Source organism: Pholis gunnellus, assembly GCF_910591455.1.
Source record: "Pholis gunnellus genome assembly, chromosome: 1".
NCBI lineage: Eukaryota > Metazoa > Chordata > Actinopteri > Perciformes > Pholidae > Pholis > Pholis gunnellus.
This window is the reverse complement of record NC_136528.1, coordinates 31175491-31201500: the sequence shown is the minus strand read 5'-3', so window position 1 is coordinate 31201500 and position 26010 is coordinate 31175491. Positions and strand designations below refer to the sequence as shown.

The window sequence follows — 26010 nt, the reverse complement described above, 5'->3', positions numbered from 1 at the left end:
TATCACTGTACTAATACTAATAAAGATACAGTCATCATCACTGTACTGATACTAATAAAGACACAGTTATCATCACTGTACTGATACTAATAAAGACACAGTTATCATCACTGTACTAATACTAATAAAGATACAGTTATCATCACTGTACTGATACTAATAAAGACACAGTTATCATCACTGTACTAATACTAATAAAGATACAGTCATCATTACTGTACTAATACTAATAAAGATACAGTTATCATCACTGTACTAATACTAATAAAGATACAGTTATCATCACTGTACTAATACTAATAAAGATACAGTTATCATCACTGTACTGATACTAATAAAGACACAGTTATCATCACTGTACTAATACTAATAAAGATACAGTCATCATCACTGTACTGATACTAATAAAGACACAGTTATCATCACTGTACTAATACTAATAAAGATAGTCATCATCACTGTACTAATACTAATAAAGACACAGTTATCATCACTGTACTGATACTAATAAAGATACAGTCATCATCACTGTACTAATACTAATAAAGATACAGTTATCATCACTGTACTAATACTAATAAATACAGTTATCGCTGTACTAATACTAATAGACACATTTATCATCACTGTACTAATACTAATAAAGATACAGTCATCATCACTGTACTAATACTAATAAAGATACAGTTATCATCACTGTACTAATACTAATAAAGATACAGTTATCATCACTGTACTAATACTAATAAAGATACAGTTATCATCACTGTACTGATACTAATAAAGACACAGTTATCATCACTGTACTAATACTAATAAAGATACAGTCATCATCACTGTACTGATACTAATAAAGACACAGTTATCATCACTGTACTAATACTAATAAAGATAGTCATCATCACTGTACTAATACTAATAAAGACACAGTTATCATCACTGTACTGATACTAGTAAAGATACAGTCATCATCACTGTACTAATACTTATAAAGATACAGTTATCATCACTGTACTGATACTAATAAAGACACAGTTATCATCACTGTACTAATACTAATAAATACAGTTATCGCTGTACTAATACTAATAAAGACACAGTTATCACTGTACTAATACTAATAAGTACAGTTATCACTGTACTAACACTAATAAAGATACAGTCATCATCACTGTACTGATACTAATAAAGACACAGTTATCATCACTGTACTAATACTAATAAAGATACAGTCATCATCACTGTACTAATACTAATAAAGACACAGTTATCATCACTGTACTAAAACTAATAAGTACAGTTATCACTGTACTAATACTAATAAAGATACAGTCATCATCACTGTACTGATACTAATAAAGACACAGTTATCATCACTGTACTGATACTAATAAAGACACAGTTATCATCACTGTACTAATACTAATAAAGATACAGTTATCATCACTGTACTGATACTAATAAAGACACAGTTATCATCACTGTACTAACACTAATAAAGATACAGTCATCATTACTGTACTAATACTAATAAAGATACAGTTATCATCACTGTACTAATACTAATAAAGATACAGTTATCATCACTGTACTAATACTAATAAAGATACAGTTATCATCACTGTACTGATACTAATAAAGACACAGTTATCATCACTGTACTAATACTAATAAAGATACAGTCATCATCACTGTACTGATACTAATAAAGACACAGTTATCATCACTGTACTAATACTAATAAAGATAGTCATCATCACTGTACTAATACTAATAAAGACACAGTTATCATCACTGTACTGATACTAATAAAGATACAGTCATCATCACTGTACTAATACTAATAAAGATACAGTTATCATCACTGTACTGATACTAATAAAGACACAGTTATCATCACTGTACTAATACTAATAAATACAGTTATCGCTGTACTAATACTAATAAAGACACAGTTATCACTGTACTAATACTAATAAGTACAGTTATCACTGTACTAATACTAATAAAGATACAGTCATCATCACTGTACTGATACTAATAAAGACACAGTTATCATCACTGTACTGATACTAATAAAGACACAGTTATCATCACTGTACTATACTAAGAAAGATACAGTTATCATCACTGTACTGATACTAATAAAGACACAGTTATCATCACTGTACTAATACTAATAAATACAGTTATCGCTGTACTAATACTAATAGACACAGTTATCATCACTGTACTGATACTAATAAAGACAGTTCTCACTGTACTGATACTAATAAATACAGTTATCATCACTGTACTGATACTAATAAAGACAGTTATCATCACTGTACTAATACTAATAAATACAGTTATCACTGTACTAATACGAATAAAGATAGTTATCATCACTGTACTGATACTAATAAAGACACAGTTATCACTGTACTAATACTAATAAATACAGTTATCACTCTACTAATACTAATAGATACAGTTATCATCACTGTACTGATACTAATAAAGACACAGTTATCATCACTGTACTAATACTAATAAAGACACAGTTATCATCACTGTACTAATACTAGTAAAGATACAGTCATCATCACTGTACTGATACTAATAAAGACACAGTTATCATCACTGTACTAATACTAATAAGTACAGTTATCACTGTACTAATACTAATAAAGACACAGTTATCATCACTGTACTAATACTAATAAGTACAGTTATCACTGTACTAATACTAATAAAGATACAGTCATCATCACTGTACTGATACTAATAAAGACACAGTTATCATCACTGTACTGATACTAATAAAGACACAGTTATCATCACTGTACTGATACTAATAAAGACAGTTATCATCACTGTACTAATACTAATAAAGATACAGTCATCATCACTGTACTGATACTAATAAAGACACAGTTATCATCACTGTACTAATACTAATAAAGATACAGTTATCATCACTGTACTGATACTAATAAAGACACAGTTATCATCACTGTACTAATACTAATAAAGATACAGTTATCATCACTGTACTGATACTAATAAAGACACAGTTATCATCACTGTACTAATACTAATAAAGACACAGTCATCATCACTGTACTAATACTAATAAAGATACAGTTATCATCACTGTACTAATACTAATAAAGATACAGTTATCATCACTGGACTAATACTAATAAAGATACAGTTATCATCACTGTACTGATACTAATAAAGACACAGTTATCATCACTGTACTAATACTAATAAAGATAGTCATCATCACTGTACTGATACTAATAAAGACACAGTTATCATCACTGTACTAATACTAATAAAGATAGTCATCATCACTGTACTAATACTAATAAAGACACAGTTATCATCACTGTACTGATACTAATAAAGATACAGTCATCATCACTGTACTAATACTAATAAAGATACAGTTATCATCACTGTACTGATACTAATAAAGACACAGTTATCATCACTGTACTAATACTAATAAATACATTTATCGCTGTACTAATACTAATAAAGACACAGTTATCACTGTACTAATACTAATAAGTACAGTTATCACTGTACTAATACTAATAAAGATACAGTCATCATCACTGTACTGATACTAATAAAGACACAGTTATCATCACTGTACTGATACTAATAAAGACACAGTTATCATCACTGTACTATACTAATAAAGATACAGTTATCATCACTGTACTGATACTAATAAAGACACAGTTATCATCACTGTACTAATACTAATAAATACAGTTATCGCTGTACTAATACTAATAGACACAGTTATCATCACTGTACTGATACTAATAAAGACAGTTCTCACTGTACTGATACTAATAAATACAGTTATCATCACTGTACTGATACTAATAAAGACAGTTATCATCACTGTACTAATACTAATAAAGACACAGTTATCACTGTACTAATACTAATAAATACAGTTATCACTGTACTAATACTAATAAAGATACAGTTATCACTGTACTAATACTAATAAATACAGTTATCACTGTACTAATACTAATAAAGATACAGTTATCACTGTACTAATACTAATAAATACAGTTATCACTGTACTAATACTAAGAAAGATACAGTTATCACTGTACTAATACTAATAGATACAGTTATCATCACTGTACTAATACTAATAAAGATAAAGTTATCATCACTGTACTGACACTAATAAAGACACAGTTATCATCACTGTACTGATACTAATAAAGACACAGTTATCATCACTGTACTGATACTAATAAATACAGTTATCACTGTACTGATACTAATAAAGACAGTTATCACTGTACTAATACTAATACAGATACAGTTATCATCACTGTACTGATACTAATAAAGACAGTTATCATCACTGTACTGATACTAATAAAGACACAGTAATCATCACTGTACTAATACTAATAAATACAGTTATCACTGTACTAATACTAATAAAGATACAGTTATCATCACTGTACTGATACTAATAAAGACACAGTTATCATCACTGTACTGATACTAATAAAGATACAGTTATCATCACTGTACTGATACTAATAAAGATACAGTTATCATCACTGTACTGATACTAATAAAGACACAGTTATCATCACTGTACTGATACTAATAAAGACAGTTATTACTGTACTAATACTAATAAATACAGTTATCACTGTACTAATACTAATAGATACAGTTATCATCACTGTATAGATACTAATAAAGACACAGTTATCATCACTGTACTAATACTAATAAATACAGTTATCACTGTACTAATACTAATAAAGACGCAGTTATCATCACTGTACTAATACTAATAAAGATACAGTTATCATCACTGTACTGATACTAATAAAGACAATTATCACTGTACTAATACTAATAAAGACACAGTTATCATCACTGTACTAATACTAATAAGTACAGTTATCACTGTACTGATACTAATGAAGACACAGTTATCATCACTGTACTGATATTAATAAATACAGTTATCATCACTGTACTAATACTAATAAATACAGTTATCACTGTACTAGTATTAATAAATACAGTTATCACTGTACTAATACTAATAAAGACACAGTTATCTTCACTGTACTAATACTAACAGATACAGTTATCACTGTACTAATACTAATAAATACAGTTATCATCACTGTACTGATACTAATACAGATAGTTATCACTGTACTAGTGCTAATAAAGACACAGTTATCATCACTGTACTAATACTAATAAATACAGTTATCACTGTACTAATTCTAATAAAGACAGTTATCATCACTGTACTAATACTAATAAATACAGTTATCACTGTATTAATACTAATAAAGACAGTTATCATCACTGTACTAATACTAATAAATACAGTTATCACTGTACTAATACTAATAAATACAGTTATCATCACTGTACGAGTACTAATAAATACAGTTATCACTGTACTGATACTAATAAAGACAGTTATCATCACTGTACTAATACTAATAAATATAGTTATCACTGTACTAATACTAATAAAGACAGTTATCATCACTGTACTGATACTAATAAAGACAGTTATCACTGTACTAGTACTAATAAAGACAGTTATCACTGTACTAATACTAATAAATACAGTTATCATCACTGTACTGATACTAATACAGATAGTTATCACTGTACTAGTGCTAATAAAGACACAGTTATCATCACTGTACTAATACTAATAAATACAGTTATCACTGTACTAATTCTAATAAAGACAGTTATCATCACTGTACTAATACTAATAAATACAGTTATCACTGTATTAATACTAATAAAGACAGTTATCATCACTGTACTAATACTAATAAATACAGTTATCACTGTACTAATACTAATAAATACAGTTATCATCACTGTACGAGTACTAATAAATACAGTTATCACTGTACTGATACTAATAAAGACAGTTATCATCACTGTACTAATACTAATAAATATAGTTATCACTGTACTAATACTAATAAAGACAGTTATCATCACTGTACTGATACTAATAAAGACAGTTATCACTGTACTAGTACTAATAAAGACAGTTATCACTGTACTAATACTAATAAATACAGTTATCACTGTACTAATACTAATAGACAGTTATCATCACTGTACTGATACTAATAAAGACAGTTATCACTGTACTGATACTAATAAAGACAGTTATTGTCACTGTACTAGTACTAATTAATACAGTTATCATCACTGTACTGATACTAATAAATACAGTTATCACTGTATTGATACTAATAAAGACAGTTATCGTCACTGTACTAGTACTAATTAATACAGTTATCACTGTACTAGTACTAATTAATACAGTTATTGTCACTGTACTAGTACTAATTAATACAGTTATCATCACTGTACTGATACTAATAAATACAGTTATCACTGCACTGATACTAATAAAGACAGTTATTGTCACTGTACTAGTACTAATTAATACAGTTATCATCACTGTACCAATACTAATAAATACAGTTATCACTGTACTAATACTAATAAAGACATAGTTATCATCACTTTACTGATACTAATAAATACAGTTATCATCACTGTACTAATACTAATAAAGACACAGTTATTACCACTGTACTAGTACAGTATGTGAGAGTATGTATTATGCTTTCGGGAAAAATTTTAACTATGCAAGTCATATAAAACCCGATGCTCAGGAATGATCAGCGTCACGTTACTGAATGGAAAAGAGAGATATCATTTCATCCATAATAAAAGTTGTACCAGATCATTAAAAGAAAGTTGTTTGTGATTCTTTTTTTGTTTGGACCTTTAAATTAACATGTTTTTTACCAGATGGTGAATCAGAAAACAAATCAGATACAAATACTTGAGAGTGATACACTTGATCTGTGTTTTGTCTTCACTCTGGTGAATCTTCAGTGATGTTGAGCAAAATCAGATCAGTCCGATCAGCTGCAGCATCCAATCATATAACTGATGGACAATGAGGGGGCGTGTCGGCCGTTAAAACGGAGCAGAACAACTCCCGGTTCAAGCGAGGAGCAAGGATAGAGGACATATCTAATAAGAGAAGTGTGATGTACCCTCTCTCTCTCTCTCTCTCTCTCTCTCTCTCTCTCTCTCTCTCTCTCTCTCTCTCTCTCTCTCTCTCTCTCTCTCTCTCTCTCTCTCTCAGCTCAACATTTTTAAATAACCAATGGTTTGCTCTTAACTACAAACCCACAAGTAACCGTCAGCAGACTGCAGTTCTACAGAGCGTTTTGTTTTTCAGCTCACTGTGTTACTGTGTAATTCAGTCTCACCGCTCTCATCGTGTTGTTTTTCAGTTAAAGAACACAGTGAAGCATTTAGCAGCTAAAGAGTTTATCAGTGATGGTGACTAAGGAAGTCCACCAAACCTCAGATGAAAAAGAGAATATGACACCCGACAGCTTATCTGTCCCATCCCCCACCATCCTCCCTCCCATATTAATTGTTTCTGCCACTCAGTCAGATGACATTGCTGAAATGTGTCAGATGCCTGCGTTTTTTTCCCTCTCATGCCATAGGCTGTTATTAGTGAGGATAAGGCAGCGGAGCCAAGAGCGAGCACAAAGTAATCTTTCATTTTGCCAATCTTCTTAACCTTCAGCTGTTGTCAAATACTTACACTACCGTTCAAAGGTTTGGGGTCACTTAGAAATGTCCTTATTTCTCAAAGAAAAGCACTGTTTCTTTCAATGAAGATAACATTAAATTAATCAGAAATACACTCTATACATTGTTAATGTGGTTAATGACTATTCTAGGTGGAAACGTCTGGTTTTTAATGAAATATCTACATAGGAGTATAGAGGCCCATTTCCAGCAACTATCACTCCAGTGTTCTAATCGCCTTAGAAGACTAACTGATGATTAGAAAACCCTTGTGCAAATATGTTAGCACAGCTGAAAACAGTTATGCTGGTGAGAGAAGCTATAAAACTGGGTATCTGGAGCATCACATTTGTGGGTTGGATTATACTCTCAACATGGCCAGAAAAAGAGAACTTTCATGTGAAACACGCCAGTCTATTCTTGTTCTTAGGAATGAAGCTATTCCATGCGAGACATTGCGAAGAAACTGAAAATTGACACGAAATTGTCTGGGTGACCCCAAACTTTTGAACAGTAGTGTAAAGTGGACCGACTTTGAGGAAACAGAGGTGAAAAAAACTGACCAAGATGGATTCCTCCGGGTTGTTCTGTCAATAGAAGAGTGTCAACTGTATTTGATAACAGACACCAGTAGCATGCCTGGCTGACAGTCCCCTCAAGGGCTCAAATGTGAAACATCAGCTCCCACCACTGCACTATTAATCAGGAGCCTTTTAACTTCAGATCTGCACTGAAGTCAAATCCATTTCATCTAACATTCCTTTAAATCAGGAATAATTCATGAAACGTTTCCAAGGTGCAAATTTCACATCAGATATCAAGATAAGAATTTATATGAAACTGACTTTCAATTTTAGACCACAGTGATGCAACAAAAACTCATGTTACAATAAAAAATAAACCTTGATCATCATGAGACAAATACCACTGTGTTACAATATTCATTTTCAATATTTCTGTAACTTTGAATTAAAGCAGAAACAATGGCTCAGTTCATATGTGGGGACTTGGCTTGGGAACCGGAGGGTATCTGGTTCTACGGTGTAGAAATGTGATATAATCTGAATTGTAAGTCGCTTTGGATAAAAGTGTCTGCTAAATGACTGTAATGTAATGGATGAGCACTTTGTGTGAGTTTCCTCACAGCAAGAAAGTGTTTCTTCCCAACGTCGAAAGTTAGTTCAACTTAGGGCTGCCGCCTAAAAGTCACAGCTAGAGGCATCAACAGTGTAATTGTAGACACAGCAACAGCATGGCAGGCTGTAAACTTAACAAAGCTGGTTTTCACCTAATTAACCGTGCTGGAGGTAGAGGATGGTTATGGACATGGAGGGCAGCGGGACTCGTGTCTGTTGGCTGCTCTAATGACGACTCAGTGTGAGTGAAGCTGGCTAAACTACTTTTGAACACTAGTACAACCTCCTCTACTGCTGATTCACAAGCTGCAGGAAATGTAGTTGAGCAAAGAGAACACAGGACCATTGTCTTTAAGATCCCAGAAAGTAATTGTTCTGTAATGAGCCACTGCGCTGAATTCACCATCAGTGTCCTCTGGTCAACACAAAGTGAGGCTGCATCTTAGTGTTTGCATCAGACGTCATACGTGTATGTTTTCCTACCCAGGGGAATCCATCAAAAAGTGTACTCCAGATTCTCATGCAGCTTACAGATAAAGCCAGTCAGGTCAGATTACGGATGGTATCCGTAGCTAATGAAAAGAATAATGTCACAAATCTTTGTCATCAATGTTTTTTCTCCTGTCCTAGTGCTCTGGTGAGGTTCAACAATCTCCTCGGAATGAAGTCATGAACAATTCTCTGCTTCACTCTACTTAAACCCTGGTGTGCTGTCACTGGTTTAAGATTTCAATACTTTATTTACAAGAGTTTTCAGAAATGGTGTGCACTGTAACAGTGCACACCATTTCTGAAAACTCTTGTAAATATGTAACCTGTGATGAGGGGTTGATTGTTGACACTTTGAAAAGTAACTAACTGATATGACTCCCTAAACTACTAAACTGTAATATCCGTATGTTCAACAAATTCATTCCTTTATAGAGGCTGTCTCCTACCCCTTGAGTATAACAAAGAATATAACTCCACAGGCATAAATACACAACCAAGTCAATTCGCTGAGTCAATCCATTTTATATGTCGAGTCAGCATTGTTCCACCTTGTACTTTGAAGCATTGTCCCCTCGGTACGATACAGGTTTCATCACCGTCCCCGGTGTAACATAGGGCCACTACATAGATTTTGCATTACCGTCTTTCCTGTAATAAACATTTTGGTTTAGAGCACACAGGTTTTGGTAACAGGTCAGAGGAGCCACACAGTCTGTGGGAGCAGATCATTTTCATTGTCTATTTTTGCTGAGAAAAAAACAGGCAACACATCAAATCTCTTGATGAGCTGCCTTCAGCCGAGTTGTGCTGCTTGGGTCTTGTCAGCAACACAGTTGACTGACAACTTAAAATAACAGGGGCAGGCTCCTTCTCTATGTAAGTCTATACCTCATTTTCATCCATATTTTTCAACATAAAATACTTTTTCTTTCTTAAGATACATTCCCTTGTATTGTCACAAATTGGTAGCGTAATGTTTTGAGGCAGGTATCTCTCTTAATTTTGTACCGTTGCGATAACATACTGTGTCCGAAAACCCCCCAAAATACTGTGAAATAGCTTTTAGGTCGTATCGGCCACCTCTACCATTCTGATAGATCAAACGGCTCAAATGTTATATATCATACAGGTCGTCACTTTGGCTTCATTTGATTTCTTTCCTTGTTTGAACAGAATTAAGATTTGGAGTGTTTGAAACAGAAATGCACCACTCACCCATGAAATAATAGATTATGGTCACTTTCTATTTTCTTGACTCCCCAGCCTTGTAACAGAGGGAAATGTGAGCACAACAACAGTTGATATCAGCACTGTAACTGCTTTGAAATGGTTACAACAGCAAGAGGCATTAAGCAATCAGGCTTGACAGTCCAATAATGAAGGTCAAGCTTCTGTGAGGTTTAATGTGCTGCATCAGTAATCATCCAGAATACAACAGATGTAGTTCATATTAGGGACAGTGGACACCTGGCTTCACAACTACTTTGTTAATTGGTTTGTTTTTGGGCTTAATACAAAGTACAGAGATCAGTGTTCACTAAAAGCAGGTCTGGATTTATTAGTGTATGAATGGATGTGCTGCTGTGGCTCAGCGGTAGAGTGGGTTGTCTTCCGATCGTCAGTTTAATCCCCAGGTCCTCCAGTCCATGTCGATGTGCCCTTGGGCAAGACACTTTACCCAAAATTGCTCCTGAATTAGTTTAGTCCTGATGTGAAGTCAGTGGTGACATGTAAAGGACTTTCAGTGGTCTGAAGAGTAGAAAGGCACAAAACAAATGCATGTATGCGTTTGGTCTGAACATTGGTTTGTCTACTATTGGCCAATCTGCAGGGTGGGCCTGCCTCTCCTGCAAAACATATAACTTAACGGACCATTTCTGTGGTCAGATACTATATTTTACTGGATACTGTATTGGCCATTTAGCAAGATGGCACAACTCGAGAGGCAGCCAATTGTAGCAGCTCGCCTAACTTTCTATATGTATTTTTCATTTTTTTGGTGCATCTAATCGCCTTGAATCTACTTTTTTTTGTTGTCTTATTTTGTTAACTTTATCAATGTTCTACTGTTCTACATTTGTTTCCCTTTTGGAGCTAGTGAGTCATGCCGACAGGACAGAGGGTAGATATACCTTTCTTCACTCTGCGCTGGGCTTGGTGAACAGCGTCATGTACCAACGCTTTGCTCGACCCAGCGAAAAGTTATTGTGGCGCCAAGCAAGTCAATGGAAATAATGGGTTGCAGAGTGCATTGGTCCTGTTGTTGCGTTCTGTGTGGAAAGTTCCATGATGCGAGATGAAAGAGATTTATGGTTGTAGCCAAACACAGATCCACGAGGAAATGGTATGAACCCTTTGTTACATAGGTCACCATGTGGAATGTAAGGTTGCTATTAAAGAGATAGACAAGCCTTCCTCAGTTACCAACACCTAGCAGGAATGCCGTGAATGCAACGATATGTGCTTCACAGAGCCACGGTGGCACAGACATATTTTTAATGCAAATACGACCATCGCAAGAACTAAAAAGCAGGGGTAGTGGTGCTTGTGGACAACAGGTGGAGTAATCCTAAACATATTACCGTTAAAAACTTAATCTGTAAGCCCGAAAGTCGAACTGTTAGATGTGAGTCTCTGACTTATAGTAAGTTATTAATTACATCCCACCATCAGCCACCGTGGACTAAGGAGTCACGGCGTACACTTCACCTTCTGACTCACTGCTATGCTTTTATTAACATCTCAGCATTGTCTCTGTCAGCAACACTGCCGATCTGCCCACAGTTTGTAAACTGCCCTAAAAGGGAAACAAAACTTACCATATGCAGATCTCAAGGATACACACAGTTCTACCGCCCTGCCCCCACAGGTAACATGGGATCAAAAGCTGGTACTTCTCACCCCTTTATACCTTCCCACTGTCCAGCAGCTCTCTGTGACTAAGGCCATGTCCACACTACTCCATTTCCATTTCAAACGCATATGTTTTGCTACGTTTACATTGAGCATCTACACTACGCCAGAGTTTTCGAGCACCACAAACAGACACATTTGGTAACGCTCCCGAGGACGGATAAGTTTGAAAACTCCGGGGTTGCCTTGTCGTGTGGATGGCGTAAACGCATACATTTGGAAACGATGACGAAGACACCCGCATTCACTACTTGATTGGTTCTTAGCAGTCACGACGTGTCCTTCCCTGTTTCGTCACGCCCCTATCGTGTGACCCTTTCCCAGAAAATGACAATCAACAACAGCCTTGATTGCCGATTATCTACCAGGGCCCTATTCCTCGTACGTGGCTAACTGAGTTAGCCGGATAATTTTCAGGATGAGATTACATAAGTGAGGCTTTTCGGTTCCTCGAAGCAAGTTTGGAAAAATCACCATAGCAACACATCCATAAGCTTGAACCTGCTCCATTGCAGACTTGAGCTAGATCAGCTGGATAAGCTGCCACTCCCCCGGAAAAAAGTGTCAGCTCCCTTCCTCAGAGATCCCATCGATGAGGAAGCGATATTAGTTAGATTAGCGTTTTATAGGGAGAGAGTTCTTCGAGATCGCCAAGATCCGTTATCACATCATGATGACTTCCTGTACGAGCGCTATCGATTCTGCCGACAAGGAATCATTTATTTACAGACCTTCTCGAGCCGTACATTGAACACCACACGCCGCAGCCGAGCATTGACTGTCTCACAGACTGGATGCAGCCTCGCGCTTTTTTGCGAGTGGTTCATGTTTGTACAGTGTCGGTGATGCGGAGAACATCAAAAGCCGCTACATGCCGTGCTGTTCATAAAGTTTATTTGGCGATTAAGAAACTTATGGATGTGTTCATTACATTACCATGGCACATATTGTATTGATCACCATTCTGAATAATGTTTGTGTGCTTAGTGTTTACTTGCTCCCGTGTCCTCTTGATGGCTGGTTGAACTACATGATGGTTGAAAGCACTCATAATGATATGACAGTGTTATTAGTACACCACAGCATATAATTATTGTAGAACATGATTAAGGTGGACTCATGATAAGAATAGAGAGAATTACACACAATTTATTTTCACTGCTTATTATGAATAATACATACATACTGATCCACCCATACACAGATTCACACACGCATATTCAAACTCCTATTCTATATGATAATCTACACATACATGTATATATACACATATATATAGTACATGATACATAAGCGCATACAGTACATATATCCTCATAAGTATCTATTAATGCGTATCAGTTAGATACTCTTTGGGCTTGTTTTTATCTACTTATTCTGAAAGAGTTGAGATAATTATTTTCGCTATAGATCTCATTGGATGATGCATTCCATTAAGCCTACTGCCAGCAGCACATTTAAAGAAATATCATCTGATTGATTGAGGTGATGAGGCTCTTAAAATTAACCGATACATTTTCCCAACACTTGCGCATTTAACGACGTCTGCGATATTTTGCCATGCTTCTCGTCTAGCCCTCGCAGCGTTAGATTTCGCCATGATTATGGTCTTGAATTCCTCGTATGTGTTCATGATCATCTCCTGCTCGTCAGCGGAGAAAAAAGAGGCTCTTTCTTTGAGTTTATTTGCCGTTGTACTGTTAGAAAATCACGGTTTCTGTGATCGACGCTTCCCCCTTTTGAAGTAGGACGGACACACGCAAGGATCCTGATGACTGACGTCTGGTTCGAATTAACGAGACTGTTTGAGCGGATCAGCCTTTGAGGAACCGAGATAGCCTGATGTCAATCATCGGGTTAATTTAAGCTGGATAATAGGACATTTGATCGACTTAGTTGAACCACGTACGAGGAATAAGACCCAGGTTAATTCAACTTGGACAACTGATTACAGGCGTTGATGACCTTGTTGTCTTTACTAGCAGCTGTTGTCCAGTAAAAGTCTGCATTATTACGGAGGAAGCAGCTGTTATTGGAGCAATTAGCGAGCTGCGTGTCCAGCGGCGTTATCAGCGCTACGGAGCGGACGTCTGAAGTCACGGTTTGAAGCTTTGAGGAGGACAGACACAAAATGGAGGACTTTCCTTTCCTTATTAATGTTTATTTTGTTCTACACACCTATTGTGAAATCCACACACAAAAAGGAACAAAACATGAAATGCTCTCCAGTAGGACAGAGACTTCAGCCACCAGCAGAGCTACGAGTGAGAACAGACAACGAAACCGAGGAAACAAGTGAGAGACGTGTGTTGACCACATTTATGGAAAACTTTTATGTAAATTTGATGTGTGAGAGTCTGAAAAATAAAATTTCTAAAATGTTCCACAAAATGTGTCTGTTTGAGTTTATAGAGGAAGATTTTAGAGAATATCTTAAGTATCAAACACAAACTTTCATTATTAAATACTTCTTTATTACTCTGTCGTATTATTTTTAACTAATCAACCAATCTACTTCCTGTTTACACTGGCACCCACCCGCATGCCCAGTGTACGTGAATAGTGTGTTGACCCCTCCCTCCCACTAGGGGTCTGTGTCCTGGTTATAAATCGACAGCTGAACAAGGATCGGCCCCTCTCCTCTCCGACTCTTGTTTGGATGACACGGCTGCTTATTTGTTTGTTTAGTTTAGTTATTTGTTCTTAAATAAATATATATTTATTACTTTTTCCACTTGTCTTGTCTCCCTTTTGTTACAGCCTTGGGGCCGGGTTGGGACAATATTCACGTGATATTAGTTTTCAGGTGTTTTAGTCTGGACGGTGATCATTTCGAAAACGATGCTGAAACGTCCATGTGGACGGAGATCGTTTTTGTGTTAAAACGAAAATGCATTAGTGTGGATGTAGCCTAAGAGGACTGTCAGGAATGGGGTCACAGGATGCTAATGAGGTGCTACAGGGATGTCTGCGAGCCTCATGGGGAGGACATCGACAGCATGAAAGACTGTATTACAGACTACATCACCTTCTTTGTGAACAACACCGTTTGTGTTTCCCAAACAATCACCCCTGGATTACCAGTGACCTGACCCCTGCTTCTCCCTCCCTCATAATTCCAGACCCCGCTCCTCCCCTGCCCAGAGATGGTGGAGTCAGAGTACAGGGACCTGGTGACCAGTTTTGCTGAGTGGTGCAGAGAAACCACATGCTCCTGAACATGACCAAAACCAAAGAGATGGTCATAGACTTCAGGAGAACATGGACTGTTCTTGATCCCATCAACATTCTGTGAGAGGAGGTGGAGTTGCTAGACGAGTACAAGTACCTTGGAGTCCCTTTGACAGCAGACTGGACTCTACTTCCTGAGGAACCATAAGGAGACCTTTAATGATGGAAGAGGTTGCAGCTCTTTTATCAGTCTGTCGTTGAAAGCACTTTCAGGAAGAGACTGATCCAGGTCTATTAGTCTAGCTATTTGTCGATGAGTATTGTTTTATTGGTAAGTATTGTATTGCACATCATGTTCACATCAACGTTTTTTGCTATGCTGCAGTAATGGTACGGGATTAATGAAGTGCAATGCTTAAAGCAGATGCAGCTGTCTGAAAAAAGCACTGGTATTGATTAAACTAAACCATTTCCAACTGCCTGCAATCACAGAAGGAGATGAGCACACATTACCTCTACTCAAGTTAAGAAAACCTTGTCACGTTGATTTTAGCAACAGGTTCCCTAGTTGCCCACGCTGCTGTCTCAAGTGACAATGTGATCAAGTTTTTGCAGATGTTAGAAGAGGCAGATAATTTTATGCATTAAAGGAATTTTTAGCTGTATCGAGATGGACCAAGAAAGATGGTTTCATCTTACTGCGGACCCTTTTCTCTATTATTGAGATGGACATTTTGTTGGGAGTGACCTTCTTGTCCTCTATATAACCCCTACCTCCTCCCACCAATCACTGGGACAAGAAACATTCATTAGTCTCAAAATTCATATGGGAGAGGAGGCGACCTTGGCTCAAGATTTCTACCTTACAGCTTGAATCTGATGGGGGTCTTTCTGTTCTAGATTCCAAACTCTACATCTGGTCAGTTGTGGTTCATCCCCTCTCAACGTGGTTCAACCCTAACTCATCAGTCTCTTCCGGTCCGTGGAGGAGAGGCTGCAAGGGTTGGTATTGGTTTACTGCTGTACCACTTAAACACTCCTATTCTTACTGGGTCTTCCTGTTGATAACAAATCCATTGTATGGAATCAATTGTATGGAATAGACTATAGAACACAATGGTGGAATGATCCAGGAACGCTGAACATCAGCAGATCCACTTCAACGTACTACGAGAAAACAGCCACATAATGAAGGCTATTCCCTCCCCACAATGTGACCTCTGCCCTGTTGGACACACTGCACTGCATTACATAAGTGTTGGGAATGTAGCACTGTAGCGGATTTTAGGATTCTCGCTGGAGAGTGACTGTTGCATCGTGCGCGCAGATCAGGGCGGAACACCGCTGTGCGCGATGCGAAGAGCAGGGGAATTGTAACCGCCGACCATGTAGTGACAGACGTGACATGCCAGCGTGTAAATAAATTAAGCACAAGTACTCTTCCTTCAAGCTCCCGTCTCTCTACTCTTCTACTTCTACAGGGTGCGCGCATGACAGCTCTCATCTCGTTCGCCCCCTGGTGGTTGACTGACTGTTGAGGAAGCGCTTGATTTGAGGAAGCGCTTGATTTGATAGCAGAGCACGTATTTTAAACGTCAATATCGCAGACGATCATGCTCATTTAATCGTGGCAGCCAAAATCGTGATCGCGATTAAAATTCGATTAATTGTGCAGCCCTAATATCCATATTGTTGTGTGATGGTATGAGAAGAGTTGAGAGATTGACGTCTGAGGAAACCTATTGATCACATGAGCAAAAGTCATTGTTTGTTTGGCTTGTTTTTATCAGCATGGATAAAAACTAAACAGCTGCTTAAAAAAACTGCACTGCCAAATACAAAAGTTGTGGATTGGGTGTGGATAGGCTCATAGACATAGATGGGTTCACATTTTATAAATCATTCACACAAGATATTCACTTTGTTTGAAAAGACCTTAAGCCTACAATCCTCAGTGTCTCAAGCAGCATTCTCCTCCCCTTCCTGTTTATTTTGCAACGTTACTGTCACTGCATCCTGTGCTTTGACAATTGTGATTGGTTTATCGAAATACAAACGAGCCAATCCCACCCTATACTACAATGATAATGTGTGGAGCCAGACCCACCTTTAGCGCTGACACAGCGTTGTTGAGCTCAGTCTGGCCATGCGAGAGAAGTAGTTTGTATGCACCTAATGAATCTATCGTCCAAACATACAGACGGACTTACATTTCTAATAAAATGCTCTGCATACATGTAATAGCAGCAGCATCAGTGCAGATGAAAGTCCACTTCCCTTTTCTTGTGAGAAGCCTTTTGAATGACTCATCAAAGCTGCGACAACAGTGGAGCGATACTCTTCTGAAAGGAGACAGCAGACTTCAGCACGCACACGCAGAAAGGATATCTAACCTCTGACAAGCCCCTCTCATGTACAACATAAAGCCAGCACATGGCAGGTAGGTGTTCATGTTGGAGTCAACCACAAGAATGTAGAGCATTTACGTGTCTCAGTCCTCCACACAGCATCTGTCGTACAGTCCACAGGGCTGACTGACTGCTCTCTGCATCAGCGGCCTCACAAGCCTCTACTAGACTTCGATGAGTTTTAATTATTCACAAGTGCGCTTCATAGAACATATCTGGGGCAGGGAGAAGAGCTAAGAGGAGGTAGATTACAAATCCCAACTCCCTTTCCTCCATGTTTGCCCGGGCCATCTGCCAAGCGGCTGGTGGAGGGAGTCCTAACTACCAATGAAAATGATGACGTGATTTAAAGAGATTTGAAAATCGTGACAGAGCTTTTGCAGGATCATATGTGTAGAGGACGGGGAAGGCCGAGCTGGGCGATCACACGGATGAGAGGATACATACAGTATATATATAGATGCACATTGAGGGTGAAGTGATAATATAACAAGCTCACATATGCTGCACACAAGCAGAAGCATTTAGATGAAATAAGTGTCAGAACAAGACTGAAATATGCATCCAAATGTTTTCAAATCAAAAATTGCAAGAGGCACAATATTTGTTGAAAGAAAAACAAAATATCATTCTGACTTAAGTATTGTGGTGCTGCAGAGAAGTCCCGGCCTACAACTCTTACTCTACCAACGCAAAAAAAATCACACCATAATATTTCTAAATATTTTTCAATCACAATGAGAGTAATGATGCAATTACATTTTGTTTCCCGAATCGTTCAGCGTAACTTACCGCTAGTGCCAAAATAATAAAATATGGACACAAAACACCTAATATTGCAGGTAACCTAAACATCCTCCTATACCATATCTCCCTGTTTCTAAAGATGGACCAATAAAAGACAGCTCAGTGATTAGAAGTAATTACAGAGAAATTGCATGAATGATGTTATTGTCTAAGAGTGCGGTGTTCAATATGACAGGAAATTAGGCAGACTCGAGACTTGTCAAGTAAATATCACCAATTCTACACACTTCAAAATATAGTGGCAGGTGGAATTGATAAAAAGACGTCACAGTGCATTTCGGACTGAAATGTCCCCATAACAACACAAAGATAAAGGCTCCTTATCAGAGAGAAACTTACAGCACATTTGCTCAGATTTGAGTGACTTAAACAGATAAAACCTGGAGCCAGATGGAGACCAGCACAGCAGCCACACACTGCTGAGCGTGTCTGTAAATCTCCCGTGGTTCCTCCCTTCTACCAACACTAGGGGTCACTGTGGCTCTGTTTCACATCCACCCTCCCTCCAACGCTCACTCACCAGCTCCAAGCTGCTGCCGGAGGATGGCTGCGTTCCCTGGCAGCGGTGAGGCTGACGACTTGGCCACCAAGGTGGTGGTGGACGAGATGGAAGGGAGGAGACCGGGCTGAGCCTGCTGAGGCACCCGGTGCTTCCCCTGCCCTGATCTCTGACCTCCTGCCAGCCCCTGGCCGGGCTCCGAGGTGGCCCTCCCTGCTCCGCCCCCTCCCAGCCCCGTGTTGGTATTCCTCAGGGGCCAGCGGTTCTGGATGTGCGACACAGCCTCCTCGGCCACCATGCCGTCACCCAGCGCGACATGCAGCACCGCGTGAACCGTAAACTCCTGAGTCTCGTCGGCCCACAGGTCGGACACGCGGCACTCGTACACCCCCTCTTCTTCCTTCTTCACCTTGGACAGGCTGAGGCGGTGGGAGATGGCGTTGCCTTGAACACGCACAGTCTGGAACCGAGAGACAGGGAAATGCTGAAACATGGCAGATGGGAATGCTTGAACAATAACTAGTTTCAGCATGCAATCATCAACTTAATAAGGCTCCCTTCATGTTTTGTGAGTAGAGGTGGAGGCACAGGCACCAAAAACAGACCTACACACTACATCTTATGGAGCCTCAGTTATCCCTAACAAGGATTCACATGTTATCAGAGCACTACCTGCCACAGTGTGTTTAGCATTGACATTAAATGTCTGAAAACATGAGATCAAACCTGTCTGAAGAAAAAGGGACAGCAGAAGACTGAAATGAATAGTAGGTGAATAGTGGTCACAGACTAATCCATCAGTTGAATTACGTAACGTGTATAAATATGCACACAAATGATCTCTTAAAGATCAAACTCCCATTTACTAATCAGGATTAGAAGCGTATTTCCCATTAAAAGAGAACACAAAAGAGTAAGCCAGGAAGATTGTTCTGGTTCAGCCAAACATCCAGTCAGTCAAGTCTCTAAGAGTGAGTGGCAGGTGTAGCAGCCAATCGCCTTTCATGGAGTCATGGCATCATGGGCAGACACAGAAAAGAGGAGCATCTCTCCACCTTTTAAATCCCAACACACACTACCATGTCAGGCAGGTGTTTTCTTTCTCTCAAGACACGTGATCGTCTGTCAATGTCATCATTTTACGACTGAGAGTCTTCTGTGTAGTGTTTGAAAAATAACCGTCTGCTATTCAACAAAGGAAAGTGGACACTTACACTAATTTTTGTGGCTTCCCTTGGAATGACCTGAAAAAAGAAAGTATCGTGAATCACATGTAGAAAACATGTACATGTATGTGTGTGTGTGTGTGTGTGTGTGTGTGTGTGTGTGTGTGTGTGTGTGTGTGTGTGTGTGTGTGTGTGTGTGTGTGTATGTATGTATGTATGTATGTATGTATGTATGTGTATATATATATATATATATATATATATATATAACTAAATACATGCACATTGCTGGCAACAGTATCACAAGATTGTTATTTCATTTGGTGGTGAGAGCAAACGGCATGAGCAGAGCTGGTTGCGTACATTTCTCAAAGACGCCATTGATAACCTCTCCTCTCTCTCACGCTCGCTTTTCTCCTCTTTTACCCCCGCTGCATGTTTTAATGTGCTTATACCGCAGAGGAAATGTTGCAGATGTGATTGCCCCTGACTCCTCAGACTACTGAAAGAGACTGATTGGTCATGCTGGAGGGAAAAGTCATTCGCACCGCGTCCTGCCACGATATCCTATCATGGCGGATTTATGCAGCGGACCTGAGAGGAATTAAATGGTGTTGATAACCAACAAGTGTCCTTTCAGAGTCAGGGTGACATCGCCCTCGTCCTGAGAGATGCACAGGATTAATAGCTGACAAATGGAAGTTTGAAACACTGCTGGTTCTTTAAAAATGTAGAAAAATGGAACAAACTGCAGATCAAAGAAACTGTCTGCATCAGGCTCCTATATCAAGACTTCTCAGAGATCTGCAGCATGTGGATTTGCATATATATTTCCACACATATATGCAAAGTGTACAAATGTTGATCTCTGGCAGATTTATAGGGCAGAAGTGACATATATATTCAGCTGCTGGGTAAGACAAGTGCTTAAAAGATGTCGGGGTTCAGGAGGGAAGATAGTACTGGTCAAAAGGATACGTCCTGTCGGGCAGATGTGAACTAACAACAAACACACACATTTGGACCTACGGTATGTCGGATGAACTAATGGTGTTTGGGTTGGCGTCAGTGTTGCAGTTACCTTGGCTCGGTTGGCCGGGGCACTGATCTGCAGCTCATGGGGCAGCTCTTTAGGCACATCCTCCTTCAGGTACCACCACTGGATCTCCAAAGACATGGGCGCTGGGCTGACAGCCTTGAAGGCGCAGGGCATCTCCACATCCTCTCCCTCCCCCACACTCACATCTTTAGGGACTTCAGTAAATGCCGCTTTGGTTTCATGGAAGCGAATGTGGAGAGAAGCAAGACACCAGAAGCACAGATCAGTGAGTGCGTAAAAAGCGCCTTTCATAAGCCTAAAAACCATCCAGAGCTCGGCCTGTTGATGGCCACCCACCCTCCTGTCATGCCGTTTCAAGCTTGAGCTCCAATAGTCCATCTACTGTGATTTATAGAACGAAATGGTTTTATCAGAGAACTGTGACCTACAATCTGCCTCAGGCTTTATTTGATCAAATAATCCTTTTCATGATGCTGTGATGTGGGCACAGCTGGGCCATACTGTGTTGGCTTTTTTCATGTTTGACTGATTTATTGTCACAATTCTCCAACTATTCCAAAACTGTGCAGAAAATTGGCAGGAGATGTTTAATTCTGCAGACAGCTGGCATTTATTCGAAACTATAGCTTTTCAACAGCCACAGTCTATTTTGAAACATGTATTTCATCCCCGTGTGCCTCCCATCTCGGGGTTCACTTACCATTTGCACAAATCATAAAGGGCGAATTGAGAACTAAGTAGTAAAGGAGGCTGTATAGTCCCGATTTTTCCATGTCACAGTGAGGCTCGTCACACTCAGCACGGACATGAGACGGTCACTGGACCTGGATGCGGTGCGTCCTGTTAACTGCTACTCAAATAACTCCAGATATGGGCACAGAAGAAGAAGCACGATCCAGAGCCGCTGCATCAGCCGGGCAACGTGTACGATCCGAAGGTGAGCTCGGGCATCATTAAACCCGCATGTCTGCGCTGGAACAACAAGAAGTGGAGTTCTCCAAATTTCACTGCAAATAAATCAAGTGAGTAATATGACTCCGTCAGTGAACGCGGCGGCTCCTTTATTCCCCACTGAGCGTCGCTTGGAAGAACAACACGAACTTCCCGGTCAGCGGCAGAAACCTGCTCTTCATGATCTTCATCATCTTCATCACCCCGCTCCCCCGGTGAAGGAAAGCTCTCGCGGGCTACGCTCCAATACCCATCACATGACCGACCCTCTGTGGTGATGGCTGCTGGGGAGAGCCACACGTTTGTCCTTTGTCCGTCTTTGTGGTTCACCCTCTCTCGTCTGGCAGCTGTCACCGACCTGGAGCCTTAGCGCGGGTTGGTGTGCTTCGCGAGTGCATCGCGAGGACGCGCGATCAACAGAGGTCTCTGGGTGCCCCCCCCCCCCTCCTGCGCGCGCGCTCTCTCTCCCTCCCTCTCTCTCTCTCTCTAGTGTGCCAGTGCCTTGTCTTCTTCTCACTGCTACTGGCTTCTGAATAATAGAAGTTTTTACCCTTTCATTTCTGAAAACACACTCAATAAGTGACTTATTGTAGGTCTATCTATCAGGGCTTACCTTTAGGCCATCGATATAATCTATAGGTTACAGCTGCCGCACACAGACAGTCCCAGAGGCTTACTCTCATCCAAATCCCCGTCTGAATCAAATACTGCTCTGCCAAAACCACTCAGGCTTTACAGAGAGAAGACGTGCATAAGCTTCTGTCATGCCACAGACATCGATGTGACCGGTCGTTTGAGTTTGTCCAACGCCTGCATGGGCATTAATGTTGGTGGCATACAAACAATAAATTGATCGGATTGTTCAGCAATGGTTTGTGTCATTTAGTGAGATCATTTTTATGCAAGGCAGCATGTGACAGAATCTGTTAGTCTCATTCAGTGAGACAGTTAGTTCTCTCAACAATCTTGCCTTTGCTGGTGAAGCCTTCACCAATACACTTCAGTCATTACGTTTTGTGTCATGTTGAAGGACTCATCACTGTGACTTCAGTGTACGAAGCAGCCTGTGTCTTACATCTGCACTAAAGACAAACTCACCAGATCTCAGGACCTTACTGCATTCAAAACAGAGCTTTGTTGTCAGAAGGCCTTTAATACTCCATTCTGATGGAACAAACTGCAGCAGGATGTGAAACTGGAACAAACTTTAGCTGAGTGAAAAGTTTAAATTGAATGCACAGATCACTGTACCTGCAGATTTCTGTACAATAACACTGGGCTGTTAAAATGCCATTTAAGAGTTGTTTTGGTCTGCTTTCCTGCTAGGCCAATAGTAATAATTATACAATTGGAGCTAGACAGAGATTAGTTTGCTTGAGAGGAATATAAGAATAAACCAGGTCATATCCTGTGTGGAATGACATGGTTTTCTTCAGTGGGTTTCCAATATACTGAAGCTTCTGGATCAAGCCAGGTTGAGATAGGCCTCACATCCAAAGACCAAAAGTTTGTTACGAAAACCACCCTTTCCACCTCTGCTAAGAGAATAAATCCATGTCCTTCATCTTCCTTCGTCGGGAATAACACTCTGTTGGACCAGTACAGCCTGCACTCTGGCTGGCAGATTGGATGGAGGTCCGTAATTGCCAGCCGGTGCCTCAGCATCGAGGACACCAGGTTATTTATTACCAAGATATGACCCGTTTCCGTTGCATTCATCTAGCCTCAACTTTTTCCATTACATTTTCCCAGTTGACACTAGCAAATGTTTCTTCTCCAAGAAGACATTTGCAAAATGTTTAGTTTCACTAACACTATTATCATTTTGCTGGTTTACAAAGACTATTACATCAAAACTCTGTCACACGCCCGGAGGTGTCGAACAGAAAGGTGCATCCTTAACTTATGTAAAAGTGCCAGATAGGGAGCAATGCTGTCTGACTCCCCTCTGTGCATTGTTAATCTTTAGTTGGATCTTGGCTATGAGTCCAGAGCTGTACCCAAAAGATTCAAGCATTTGCCACTAGACTTGATGTTCAACCGGGTCAAAAGCCTTTTCTTAAACTATGGAAATCAGACCAATTTCACTGAACTAGAGAGGCCCAAAATGTCCCAAATTCAAAGATATTTTTAGCCGACCAGGTACATAATCGGCTTTGTCAACATGAATGACATGCTCCATCATGTTGGCCTCCACAGGAACTTTGGGCCTTAGCAGAAAGTCTGTACTGTGCACTCAACACCAAAGAGCAAGCTAGAGGGAGCATCCATTTAAGGGATGTTCTAGAAGCGAGATTGGACCAGAGCTCCTGGGGCAGAAAAACCCAGCAGGTCAGATGGAGCTGACTTTTTGCTTTTGAGAACTTTAATATTTCATCTTTTTCTTGTGGGGTCTGCTTAGGTTTGCAGCTCTACTATACTTCTCTCTCCGGAGCTTTCACAGATCTAGTCCTGTCTCTAGTAGCATTGTGAGTGTAATGTAGCCACAGCCGTTTTATTTGACCTTCCCCATTGTCACACCATTGTTGCAGAGAGCTGGATCGAAAACGTTATGAGTGAGAAGGGCCTGAAACATTTTAGCATTCTTAGAAATTAAGCACCATAGTGAGACAATAAATTGATAATCCAACTGGATGTTGAACAACTTCAACTGAATTAATTTGGTGTTTGAAATAATAGTCAAGTCTGGCTAAATAGTGAGCAGTCTTGTGACCCAGGAGTATTGACACTGGCTTTGATGACAGAACCTCCAAATATCATATATGGTTCCTCTCCTGAGCTGCATTTTCAGTTTAAATCTCCACCAAAAAAACGAAATCTTCACTATTACAGCTACTACCGTTAGTACATCCAGGAAAGCTAATCTCCAATTCTCCAATACGCACTAATGACAAGTTTAACAAGTTTAACCTTCAGTCATTTCCTCTGAAACATAGGAAATAGACAACGTCTTTTTAAACAAAATGGCATCACCACTGTTGCTTTTATGGCTTAGAAAAGCGTCCCACCTCTCCCAGTGTGCTTCATTATTTAATATGCTATGTGATTCTTTAAGAAACATCACATTTAGCTTCTTAAAGTTTACCATATACCATAAAAAAAATACACTCATCACGAAACGAATATTGTAAATAACCGGATTCGTGTGTGGCAAGCAATCTGTTGTTTTTCGTTGCATGTTTTGCCTGTTTTTCTGAGTTTGTTATGTCTTTCTTGTTTTTAAAACGAAATGCCTTTATTTTGAAAGCAGCTCTGAGAGTAATAGCATGTGTTATTGTGTTAAAGTGGTATTGTGTGCGCGAGGAGAGAGAGTAACGGACGGAGAGAAAGACGGTTGGAAATGTATACTAACGGTACGGGATGAGTACCCCCCCGAAGATTCACAAGCTCTTACGTTGTTTGTATGATTCATCAATAAATTACACAATCATCAGTTAAGTGTCGAACCATCATTCGGAGGGATATGTTACAGTAAGAGCTTCACCTTCATCTGCTACACCTCGCTACTTCTGGAACAAAGACGGAACGGCCACAGAGCAGCGAGTTGCAGCACCTAGCTTGATGGTCAACAGTAGCGGTAAGGAAAAATACATTCAAAATGGATTCCATAAAGGATCAGATATATAAGCTACAAACGGAAATCCAAGAAATTAGAGGCTTACTACATCTGGAGGATTATGAAGTAATGTCGAAGCAGGAATTAAAGGAGGAAATTGAATGTAAGGAAAAACAGCTAGCTGAG

At 39.3% G+C, this 26010-nt stretch overlaps 1 protein-coding gene across 1 annotated transcript in view; it reads right to left on the bottom strand.

Annotated features, from left to right (window-relative positions):
* The window catches only part of vstm2b (V-set and transmembrane domain containing 2B), a gene marked incomplete at both ends in the record, with an annotated part of 37116 nt that extends 15026 nt beyond the window's left edge, over positions 1-22090 (bottom strand). The window contains 4 exons of the mRNA XM_079186380.1: positions 19113-19551; positions 20306-20335; positions 21339-21526; positions 22018-22090. Of these exons, the coding sequence (XP_079042506.1) occupies positions 19113-19551; positions 20306-20335; positions 21339-21526; positions 22018-22090 (730 nt within the window). The remainder of the gene's footprint in view (positions 1-19112; positions 19552-20305; positions 20336-21338; positions 21527-22017) is intronic.
* Positions 22091-26010: the final 3920 nt, after the last annotated feature.